Here is a 12,035-nt window from a genome sequence, read left to right as displayed (position 1 = left end):
TTTTTTTTTTTTTTTTTTTTTTTTTGTCTTCTATTCCCTGGAGGATTTGTTTGCTTTCATTTATGTTTCATATTTTATAATGTTTCCTAACCCCCAAAGGATTAGTTAGCTTGTCCTTATTATAAATAGGCCTATATACTTCCAGGAGAATAATACAAATTACTTTTGCTACAAATAATACAAGTTACTCTTTCAACATTTGTTGTATGCTTTGTTGCTATTAATAACATGGCTTTTCATTGCTTATGTTCCTGGTGATGCTCTTCACACTTACTCCCAAACTTACTTTTGATACTTTACTTGGTTCAAACAGTGAAGGAACAAACAAACAGGTGACATTTCGTGAGCCTGTAAGCAATAGTGAGATTGATGACCAGGATGTGGTCCACCAAACAGAGAGAGAACCTATCACCAACTGGAGTTCTGGGCAATCCCCTCCTCCCGCCACTCTCGATGAGCCAAGCTCTTCTCATTCTCCAGCTTTGCCTCCAGTCCTTGAGGAACCTTCACCTTCATTTTCTGAAGGCAAATATATTTATTCGGTCTTTGTTGTTAGCATGTCAGTAATATTTCATATTGAACGGGGTTCACTCTTGGCTGCAGATGATGATCCATTACCTGCTATCGAGGCCCTTCAAATATCTGGCGAAGCTTTTCCGGGACAAGAACTCCAAGCATGTGGATACTCGATTAATGGAACAACTAGCTGTAATTTTGAGGTCCATTTTCATGAGCTCAATATTCTATCTTTTTGTAATCTGTTTTTGCTCATGTTAACTGGAATTCTGGTGACTACACTGTAACAAAAAGTGACTTCTGTGAGTAACTAAAAATATTTAAATGCATAACCTTTCCCTGTCTACATTTTGGGATGAGATATTCAGATCAAGCAGTTCTTGGGATTTTAATAAAGTCAGAGGGAAGTATTTTCCAGCTTCTTTGTGGTGTGAAACTAAAATGTATAGCAAGAGTTTATGGGTTAATGCCAAACAAGCTTTAGTGTGGGGCATGTGGAATTAAAGATATCCAAGAATCTTTGAAAGGAAATGTTTAGAATGGTATGAAGAGTTGATCTATTTAAGATTCATGGTTCTTTATGGTGTGAAACTTCAAGTTCATTTACTGTTATGATTTTAATGGAATTCGTTCAATTGGGAAGCATTTTTGTACCTTTTTTGGGTGGAGAGTTTCTGAATTTTTGGAGAGAATTAGGGCTTATTCTCGTAAGGGAGTTTCTTGTATTATGTTACTATATTTTTGTAACTTTTCTGGTGTTTCTTTTCTTTTCTTTTCATAAAGTATTTTACTTTTATCATTTTCAGAAACTGAATTTACTACAAAACGGGAAATTTTACAGGCAAGAAACTTGTGACATCCTTAGTCTTACGAGATGCGTGTTTGAGATGATCTTCGCTATTCCACCCTTTTTACATTTCTGATCAACATAGTAACTCTAATCTCAAAAAAAAAAAAAAAAAAAAGAGTTCAAGATGTCCTCTATGTCTTAAAAATATTAAATTCCAAATTCGAATCAACTAGTCAAAGTTCTCACCCTGTCTCCTTACCATGCATGGGATTATTCAATATTCTCCTGGATGTACTTCCCTTACTTTGCAATTTAGGAATGTCAAAACCCGTGAAGTATATGAGGCTGCAGACCTCATGAATTATGGCTGAGCTACTTAACTATTGTTTTGTAACGATTGGTCCTTGTTTCAAATTGCAGTGGGTACGCCACTTGGAAGATGGATCTGTAAATTACATTGAAGGTATCGCTTCTGTGTGTGTTACATTTTGTTCCTAATGCCCCCTCCCCCCTAAATCTTATGGTGTTTTAAATAATAATAGGAGCAAAGCAACCAAACTATCGTGTTACTGCGGATGATGTTGACAGCTATCTGGCTATTGAAGTCCAGCCTTTGGACAACAGAAGGCGCAAGGTGCTGTATCTGATTCTGATTTAAAATAAATATAATTTGTTGAAATTATAGTGTCTTGTTCACCCTTTCTAAAAAAAATCTGAAGTACCACCAAGTTTAATGGAGCATTTGGCTAGAGAGAAATGAAAGATCTTTTATAGGGGTAAGAGGTCGTGGAAGTGGTATGAGCTCTTGCCAAGTTTAATTCTTCTATTTGGACGTCCGTTTTGAAAGGCTGTTGGTATTATTACCTTGATCTTATTGCTTTTGATTGAACCCTTTTTTTATTTTGTTAGATCTTTAGGTTCTGTTTTAGCTCCGTTTATGGGGGATATTTTTGTTTGTCCTTTTGTATTCTTTTATTTCTCCTGAATGAAAGCTTGATTTCTACCAAAAAAGGAAAAAGAAAAAAAATACCAAAATACATTGTCCAATCCACACGTCCTTCCCTCTACCACCCCTGGCCTTGGGCAGACACTTGGATGTTAGTTCTTGAGTTCATTTTATGTGTATGAAGGAACCTCAATTTCTCTATATCGTGGTAGGATCCAGAATCAGTCAGCAATTGTGGGTGAGGGGCTAGTGATCTTTTGGATTGTTTAGAAAATTCATACAAATTTATTGATAACACAATACTGTTTTTTATGCAACAAAAATTTCTTTCACCTGTAAACGTGCTATTAAGTTCAACTGAATTTCCGTAAATCATATTTCATTTGCGTAGCCCTAGCCGATGAGAGAGATGTGCACGGTCAGGGAGCCATGAGTTGGAGGCTGCCTACATTTTACCTTTTGCTGTATAAATAACTTGCATTCTTTGCCATTGCAGGGAGAGCTTGTAAAGGTTTTTGCCAATGACCACCAAAAGATTACTTGTGGTAAGTTTGTTGGTGACAGACTTTAGATCTGGATAGATGCTATAATTTTTTTTTTCACCAAAAAAGAAAAAAAAGAACTACCGATGTGGATTTTCTATACCTAAATTTTGTATATTTTACTAGTAGTATTCGAAAATTGGAGTGAGTGATTTTAAGATAGTTTTCAAGGTATTGGGTTAATCTTGGATAGGCGTCCATGTGTTTTCTTATACTTAGTATAGGATTGTGATATGAACCAGAACTAGCGAGTGGAAATGGGAATCAAAATATATTCTGCAACATCAACGGAAATTACCCAGTGTTAGGCTCTCTCTCTCTCTCTTTTTCTGTTCTTTTGTTTTTTTTAAAAAGGGAATGGGCTTCTCAGAAGATGCGAAAAGTTACAATCAGTTCACAAACGTACAAAGTTTACAAAAAAAATTTCTATAGGAAATAAAAAATCATTACCCTCCATCACTTCTGAAAGAAAACCAATACAAGAAAATCCTGAAACCCCTCATTTTTTTTGTCCATATAAAATAGTAAAAAGTAATAAGAATTAGAGGGGTTAAGCTTTTTATCATCTTGGAAACAAGACCCCTAGAAAAAAAAAAAAGAAAAGAAAAGACGACGTGAAGAACAAAATACACAAAGCAGATGATGACCCCAAATCATGAGAACTCAACTCTATTTATAAACACTCAATGCTTACCTCCTTATCTAGTAAGAGCAGATATGCCATGACTGACATATCTCCACCAGTACTCCTAGCATAAATCAATTAGATTGTCTCCTCTGTTTCTCCTTAAAAAAAAAAAAAAAAAAAAGATTGCCTCTGGGATTTTTTTATGGCACTGTAGTTCTTTTCCAGCACATGCTTGTTCTAGTCAAAGAGGTTTTTATCTTTTTGATCATTGGTTCTCTGTATATATAGGAACAGAACTTTTCATTGATGTGTGAAAAGTTATCATAAATTCTGTGTTTTCTTTTCCATCATTAAAATTGTCTTTTTATGAAAATAAAGATTGTTGAGAACCTTCGGCTATTATTGTAATAGCTCATAAGTTTCCTTGTAATGTTAATTACTGTTACTTATCGTTCCGTCTCAACAGATCCGGAAATGCTGAACCAGATAGAGAAGACTCTTTACAGCGGTCATGTATCATATAAAGTATCCATGTCGGTATGCTTCAAATGATAAAAATATAGATAACATGGTGTTATTTACAATACTTGTTTTATTTGTGTTCGTAAATGCATGTCTGCGTGCACACATGCATGCATATGGCCTCAAATTAATAAAAAATCTTAACCGTCCTGATTGTGTTCTATGTTTTTTCTCCATGACAGACTGGATTTCTTGATATATGGGAAGCGGCTACACTGTCCATCAAGAGGGAAGGATACAGTATAAAATTTAGTGGGGCTAGTGGTGATGTCATCACGGAAAAGTTTTCTCCAAATACAGTTGTACGGTATCTGTAGTTTGTTTCATCTATTTCTCATAGACCATAAAGAAAAACCTAAGCCATATTCAGTTGTCGAAAACTGTTATGCTGGAGTAATTCTGCATCCCTGTCAATGATAAAGGCATCTAATAGATTACAGTAAGAATTGGTGGAATGGTAGTCTGCCTGTGTAGCAGTTGTCACGCAGGATTAGTGGATCATAATTCCCCCAACTTTTTTCATTTGCACTCGGGAACTGAAAGTTACAATCGTGTTCTTCATTATAATTTCTTGACTGAAAGTTTTCAGCCGTGTACTTCAATTTATTTATTTTCAGCTTTTATGATCAAGAGATTTGGATTTTATTACTTTTCTTTTGGGTAGGTTTACTGCCTTGTGTGTAAAGAAGAAAGAGGGATTAGATGACAACTCTTAGTCAACACCTTTATTTCTGGTCTCAAAATAATATACTTCACATTGATTATTCTTTCCTCTATTGATATTTACGTATATTTTCATCCTTGTAGGTTTCAATTCCATTTGGAAATCCTTCTGGGTTTATAATAATTGGTAACAATTTTGAGCATCAGTTGCGAGTGGACAACAATCCTGCTGATTTTACCTGGTGAGTAGGGAATCGGAATGTATGTTCTCACAAATTATTTTGTTCCTTTGATTTTAGATCCCCACCCTTTGCCCACTGGAGGAAAAAGGGGAAAGAAAATAAGAGGAATTTTGCATTAATATTTAAGAACAAATTTTAAGTTGCTGAGTTTCTTTAGAAGGGGAGCCATCATTATGCTATTTTCATGATCATTACACCTTTTATGTGCCACTGCACGTAAAAGCGTTTTTTTATGAGAAATGTAAACTTACACGCATAGTATAAATATACAAAATTTTTGGAACTTATAATTAGATGTTCATGATGTTAGATGCAAAGTCTTGCTGCTTGCGACAGGAGAATTTATTCTATTGAATAGCATCATAGTGTAACCCACAGTTCTTGATGCATGAGCCTATAAAAGAGTGTGGATACTAGAATATATGGGACATTTTCCACTAAGTTGATTCTGAGAAAATGGTTTGTTACAATTTTCTTGTAGTCATTTTTTTTAACCTCCGAATACTACATATAGAATGCAGAAGACCAAATCCTACATGTTGTGTTCTTTGTTGGAAAAAGGAGGAATGTATTCATATATATATATATATATATTTACATTCGGGTCATAGCAGAAATTATTGGAGCCTTGTATCAGGATTAGTGAATATCAGATGGGTTTTTCTCGAGTCTGATAAAAAAAGAGATGTACGCAAATTTTGTACTTCTTTCAATAAGTAACCTGCTGTGATTAATACTAGTTGGAGTGTTTTTTTTTTTTTGGAAACTTCTCGGAATTGATAAAATGCGTTTGATTGAAAAGAAATGCTTCTTACATTTTAGTTCATATATCATGATTTATTATTATGAAATGAAGACAATATTACAAAAGTTTGAACTGACCACTGTTCGGAACCATGCTGAATTGGGACTAGTGACCCAAAGTTTTTTTGAGTGAAGAAAATTTAGACTTCGAATTGACCTTACTGTATTATCAACTAGGGAAGTTATCTTGACTCCAATAGATCAAGTTCCGACTCTGATTATAGAATGCAATTCATTTTATAATGTAATATTTTCAATTTCATTGTCTTCAGTGATTTATTTCTTTCTTTCTTTCTTTCTTTTCACTGCAGTTTGAGAGATACCATTGTGCTAACCTTGAGATTATTCATTCTAAGGGTATGTCTTCTCATTTTTTGTATCCAATTCTTTGCTTAAAAAGAACGGGATGTAACTTCTGTTTTATTTTCTTTTTGTTGGTGAAACCTTTTATTTATTATAGGTACCCACTTGAACCATTATATTTGGACGTCTTAATATCTGTGAAAGTGCATTAAAGGTTTAGTTTTAGAAATGTAAATTAGTGCCGAACATTCATTTAATGATCGAATTTTTTGCTTGATCACCGACCAAAGGAAGATCAATAGCTCTTTATTTCCTCTGCCCTGAATCAACTTCCCCCATGTGCAATCAAGCCTGAGAAACTGGGTCTAGTTAGAGAGCTATTCACGCATTTTAGTCTAGTTTCTAGAGAGCCTAGATTATCTTTTGCCTCTTGTTTAGCCTTCTTTTGACATATTTCTTTCCTACTTGAGTTTCTCCAGAAAAATCCAAGATCCTTATATGAGTTCTCTGTAATTCACTTTTTCTATAACCGTTCTATACTTTCATGTTTCTCTAGTTGGTTGCAATGTTTCACGCATGGATCTTCCCTCCTTCGTGTAATGGCCACTGTCATTCTTTTAAACAAGTCATCTACCTATCCCGCAGCCCATTCATGAGCATGTCCTTTTACTTTTTTTCTCTTCCGAGGATATGTTAATCTAATAATCACCCTATTTAGTATAATGTTACTGAACCAAAAATAGGAGGAAAATTTAATTTGTACCTTGAACTTTACAAGATGAATTGTTTTTTATTCAACTTTCATAGTGATAGACGACTGATGTAAGGTAGGATTGTTCATCCCGGAAATCAATGTGTTTGTTGCTATCTTTTGAAGCTACTGGTTATAGCATAGATTGAAGAGAATTTTTTGGCCCTACTTATGTCTTCCAAGTTCTTGGGGAACTGTGAGAGGAGAGAACTACTTTGAGGCTTTTAAAAGAAGTGAGAAAGATGAAGATATTAGGAATTTTATCTAATGATGTGCCCTGAATCACAATAAGCACTTCTTCAAGACTTAGAAAGCGATTGTGTGTATTTACTCTCGTCCTTAAGTAAGTCAGCCAACTCAAACTTGGATCATTGGTGGCACAAATAGCCTATCTCATTGACCTACTTTGTAATTGAAAAATGGTTTAGAAAAACGAAGTTCTTTTCTTTTGTAATTAGATTTAGGAATATTATCCAATCAACTAGCACTTGTTCGGGACTCATGAATGACCCTAACTCTTGTCCTTGACTAAGTCAACCAATACAAAGTTGATCTTGGTGGCACAAATGGCCTATTTTATAGCCCCTAACCTTGTTCTGGAAAGACAATTTTAGAAAACAAGATTTAAAACATTTTGGTAAGCATTTTTGAGAAAGTAAATGTTATAAGATTCTTCGAGTTCTACCGGAAGCGGATGATCCCGAAAAGCTATATCTCCCCGAGCCAAGTGGGGCCTGACAAGCAATAAGAGAACATTTTTGATAGCATATAACTCAGGAAGGAAGATTTGAGAGCTAGTCATATCCTCCTAACATTATGAGGCAAATTGCCTTTAATAGGGGTGAGAAGTATTGCGCTAACAAAACTACCCGTAAATAACTGTGCTAGAACGGAAAGCATACAATGAAATAAAAGTAAAAGGTTTGGAATGGGCATGTAGCTATGGGCAACATGTTTTGGACAGCATGTCCGTAATTGTAATTGTAATTATTCTGTTGATATGACCCTTACCTTGAATTGGTCTCCTCCTCCTCTCTTAGGAGAGCTAGATCTAGTGTTACCTCTAGTTGAGGAAGCATGATTTCGTCTCTACACCTTGAGATTGATCATTATTGAGGTTGACACATGCTCTACAGTTGCACAGACGGTGGAAAGATCTTGAACCCGTTGCTCATATAGTTTTGACTTCATCCATGACTTCAATTCTTCAGCAAAAAGTAGAACTTCGTCTTCCTCGAATATTAATCGTGTGTTTCAATTCCCTTAATTTTTTCCTCACCAACAGCATTCTGGAAAAATTGTGAATGATGCTCTCATTTCAGTCTTTCCCAAGTGTCTACACTATATTGACCATTCTGGATATATTGCCTTTGGCCGGTGTAAACATCAAAAAATGGAGAGGAATCATACACCAAAAAAAATTACAAGAAAAGTATATAACTATTCTAGAGGGAAAGACATACAAAGAAAGTAAGATAAAAGGTTTGGGATGGGCATGCGATCACGGACACATTGCACTAGGAATTTCTAGTTTACACCCAATTTATCATTAGTGTCTACTAAATCTCGTCGTTATCAAAAACGGAATATCAGTTTATCGCCAATGTGGTTTAGTCCCGTTCTTTTTGTCGTAATTACTTTAAAGTGCATGAGCGTTCACTATTTTCGGACACGCTTTAATCTTTAGCTGCTTTGTTATCTTCTGCATTTCTGGACGGTCTTGTGAATGTGATTGAAGTTGTACTGTGCTTTTTTGCAGGCTGGCGAGAGAAGGAAAGGAAGAAAGAGAGTTTTGTTCTTTCACAAGTAAAGAAGAATAGTAAATGCAAAGTTTTCCATTGCCGTTTTTTCTTACCTTTCTCTATTTTATGTCAGTTTTGTTGAATTAGCTCTTTTCTCAAAGACTTCTATTTATGAGAAATGTATATGATGGGTAAAATTAGAATGAAACAGTGCCTTCCTCTCGTTACGCCATTCAGCCTTCAGCTTCACTTTTTGTTTATGCTCTGAATAATATATATGATGCTGTTCAAAAATCCTTAGTGCAGCTCTCAACAAGGTTCATTAAATTTGGGGCTGCTCTTCCTCTACCCAAGTGAAACACTTGGAATATGTTTATTGTATGGACGGTGGTATGTAGCCCTCTCGAATACCCGCTCGTGAAAATATCATATTGTTCGGATTCAAATTTTAAAAATTAGTATATATATATATGTAACTTTTTGTTAGTGTCCACAGCTCATGGAAATGTCATATTGTTCTCTCTCCCTCGTACTTCTTCCTTCTTCCCTTTGTACATATTGTCTGTTTTAGTTCATTACGTATTGCTGTTAGTCTCATGGTTTTGAAACACATCTATTAGGGAGAGGTTTTCACACCCCTACAAGGAATGATTTGTTTTCCTCTCCAATCAATGTGGGATCTCACAATCCACCTCTTGGGGGCTAACATCTTTGTTGGCACACTGGCCGGTGATTGACTCTAGTATCATTTGTAATGGTCCAAGTTTATATTATCTGTTTTAGGCCATTACGTATTGCTCTCATGGTTTTAAAATGCATCTACTAAAGAGAAGTTTCCACTCTTATAAACAAGGTTTTGTTATTCCCTTTGTGGATTCGCACAACCTTTGTCCTTGAGTATTATGTTTGGAATAAGGAGTGGGGACTATAATATTTCATTTCTACCGACTGTAAAGATTCTTGATCGATGAATGAGACTGAACCGGACCCTTCTCTCTGTCTTCTCCTTTCGTTCTGTTCTATGGATTCTTTCTCTTGTTTGACGGAGCCTTTTCTCTTTCCTTTGCTCGGTAAATGTGTGTTTGTTTGGTTCTTTCTCCTAATATTATTTTTTAAAACATTATCCATTATTCTTGTCCTAGACCACAAAGTGTAGCTGAAGTTCTCAGTCGTCTCCTCCACTAGCAGCTGGCGTCACCACAATGAGTAGAAAATTCAATTCCTTGTTTCTGTTTGGCTCTCCCTCTCCATGTCACTGTCTTTGGTCCCTCTTATCCTGTTTCTTATAATTGAAATTTGGCAACTTGCAAATGTTGTCATTCTTATCTTTAAGGATACTTTTTTCAAACTTTATGGACTACAAACATTATTATGATTGTCTTGTGTAGCTTAGCATGTGGGCTCGTGAGTGGGTGAAAGCTTGATAAGTGTTAGTGTTAGATCACGTGATAGATGTGACGTTGGTTGTGTTGGAAATGAGTGATTTTGATGTCATCTTGAGTGTGGATTGATCAATTGAAAACTACACCAGTATAGATTGTTTTCACACGGAGATTATGTTCAGCATTGAAGGCAACAAAGTCGATCCACTAAGACGTTTGGGGTATATTGGCTAGAATGACCAACACATGATGTATTAAGGCTGGGATAACCTCATTGTCGGTAGTTAGGAAATTCGTTAACGTGTTCCCAAATGACCTCATAGGGTTACCCCCAACCTGTGAGGATGAATTTAATATTGAGTTTGAGTTGGGGATAATCAAATCAAGACTCATAAAGGGTTTCATACGTTTGAGGGTTCCATCGTAAGGAGCACCAATACTATTTGTAAAGAAGAAAAATGAGTCAATGTATATATGCATATATTATCACGAGCGAGATAAGGAAGCTACAAAAATAAAGTATCCACTTCAATAAATTGATTACTTATTTAATGCTACACGCGGTGACAATATTCTCTTAGATTCATCTACAATCAAGAAATCACCGGCGGAGGATTGAGAAGAAAAACATTCCCAAAACCAAAAGGCCTCATACCAATGTAGTTAGTATTCTTCACTTATAAACCCATGATCACACCCTAAATTAGTCAATGTGGGACTTCCATCATCCAACATTCACAATCCAGATGAATAGAGCATTCAAGGAGTTTTAGATATATTTGTAATAGTTTTTATCAACGATATCCTAATATACTCTAAGATGGACGAAGAACTTGAGAAGCATCTGAGAAAGTTTTTGACTACTATTAGAGTAAAATGATTGTATGCCAAGTTTCCATGCTTGAGTTTTGGCATTTGAATCCAGTCGGAGAATACAATTTTTCCCGGCCAACATTTTGGCCCGGCTTGAGTCTGCTATGCTCGGATCTTTTCTTACTAGTCAACTCTTTGGAAGCGCTTAAAGTTAGTATGACTACCTTCTAACTAGTTTAAATTATTTGAAGTCAATCTAAATTATTTTATACAAAATTAAGTTTAGCTATTTAAATTATTTAAAGTTAAGTTAAATTATTTTATGCAAAATTAGGTGAACCAATTCGCATAGTATTCTAATTTATGATTGTGGGACTCTTGTTTGTAGAATTAAATTTGAGAAAACAACCCTAAAGTGGGGTCATAGTAGCTTTGCTCTAGACCAACCAAATAAATGGCTCTATTTGTCTTATGTATGATGACATGTGCCTAGTGGCACTGTACGTGTCATATGTTTTGATATGATATGTTTCAATGATATGGTGTGTCTAGGTATGCCAAGTAACATTAAAATATGAATGAATGTTGTATTATACCTTGATGAATTATGATATGTTATGAAATGCCATGACATTCTGTGACATGATTACATCAGACCGTATGACATGAAATGTTTGAGATAAGGAAATTTATGATGTAAAACCCGTGATACATGATTTAAAGGTTATGCTATGAATGAAATGAAGTTGCCTTATTTGTTTACCATGAAAAATGTTGGGACCTCATGCATAAATGTATCTTCATCTGCATCGAGATACTTCCCCTTATGATGAGTACGGACAGGTACGTTATGAAAAGGAAAATGATCATCATGTTTAACATGGTACTACGATGGTCATTATTCCTTCTGGATGTCCGACAACAGCACCAGAGAAGCTAGCCCGACCAACAGATGTCCAGGAGGTGTGCGAACAGCCTAGTGGGTTCATGCTCGCACGTGTGAGTCGTATGTAGAGTAGTAAATACACATTCAATTACCCGGATTAGAAAGCTGCCTAAGAGAATACGATTTTAATCGATAGGTCTCATTCATGTTGCATGTGTTTCCCTTCCCTAACCTGAATAGTAGGGTCACTTACTAAGTATTTTTTAAAATATTCAAGTCGTGTGTTACTCTTATATTTCGGGTAAAGATAAGGCACTCGCATACGAATGACGGGCGGCGTATAAAGTTATCAAACTATTAACCATTTTCATTTAAATTTGAGTTAAATATATTTTATTATTATTATTTTAAAATTTAAGAATATAATTGAAAGTAAATATCTCCTTTTTCCCATCTTACGTACGCAGCAATCATATCATTCAAAGCTTCCTTTTTCTCTAAACCC

General features: G+C 35.3%; 1 protein-coding gene across 3 annotated transcripts in view; it reads left to right on the top strand.

The window, feature by feature from the left end:
* LOC111438327 overlaps positions 1–8,738 on the top strand; it is a 26,345-nt gene extending 17,607 nt beyond the window's left edge. For all 3 annotated transcript variants that reach the window (XM_023076227.1, XM_023076228.1, XM_023076229.1), the window contains 10 exons: positions 314–525; positions 604–719; positions 1,727–1,769; positions 1,849–1,940; positions 2,749–2,797; positions 3,889–3,959; positions 4,127–4,246; positions 4,752–4,849; positions 5,965–6,010; positions 8,467–8,738. In XM_023076227.1, the coding sequence (XP_022931995.1) occupies positions 314–525; positions 604–719; positions 1,727–1,769; positions 1,849–1,940; positions 2,749–2,797; positions 3,889–3,959; positions 4,127–4,246; positions 4,752–4,849; positions 5,965–6,010; positions 8,467–8,517 (898 nt within the window). In that variant the 3' untranslated portion in view covers positions 8,518–8,738. The remainder of the gene's footprint in view (positions 1–313; positions 526–603; positions 720–1,726; positions 1,770–1,848; positions 1,941–2,748; positions 2,798–3,888; positions 3,960–4,126; positions 4,247–4,751; positions 4,850–5,964; positions 6,011–8,466) is intronic.
* The last annotated feature ends 3,297 nt before the right edge of the window (positions 8,739–12,035 follow it).

This window comes from Cucurbita moschata, unplaced genomic scaffold (genome assembly GCF_002738365.1).
Source record: "Cucurbita moschata cultivar Rifu unplaced genomic scaffold, Cmos_1.0 Cmo_Scf00073, whole genome shotgun sequence".
In the NCBI taxonomy this organism is placed as follows: Eukaryota; Viridiplantae; Streptophyta; class Magnoliopsida; order Cucurbitales; family Cucurbitaceae; genus Cucurbita; species Cucurbita moschata.
Note: the sequence above shows the minus strand (reverse complement) of the source record. Positions and strands in the feature narration are given on the sequence as shown.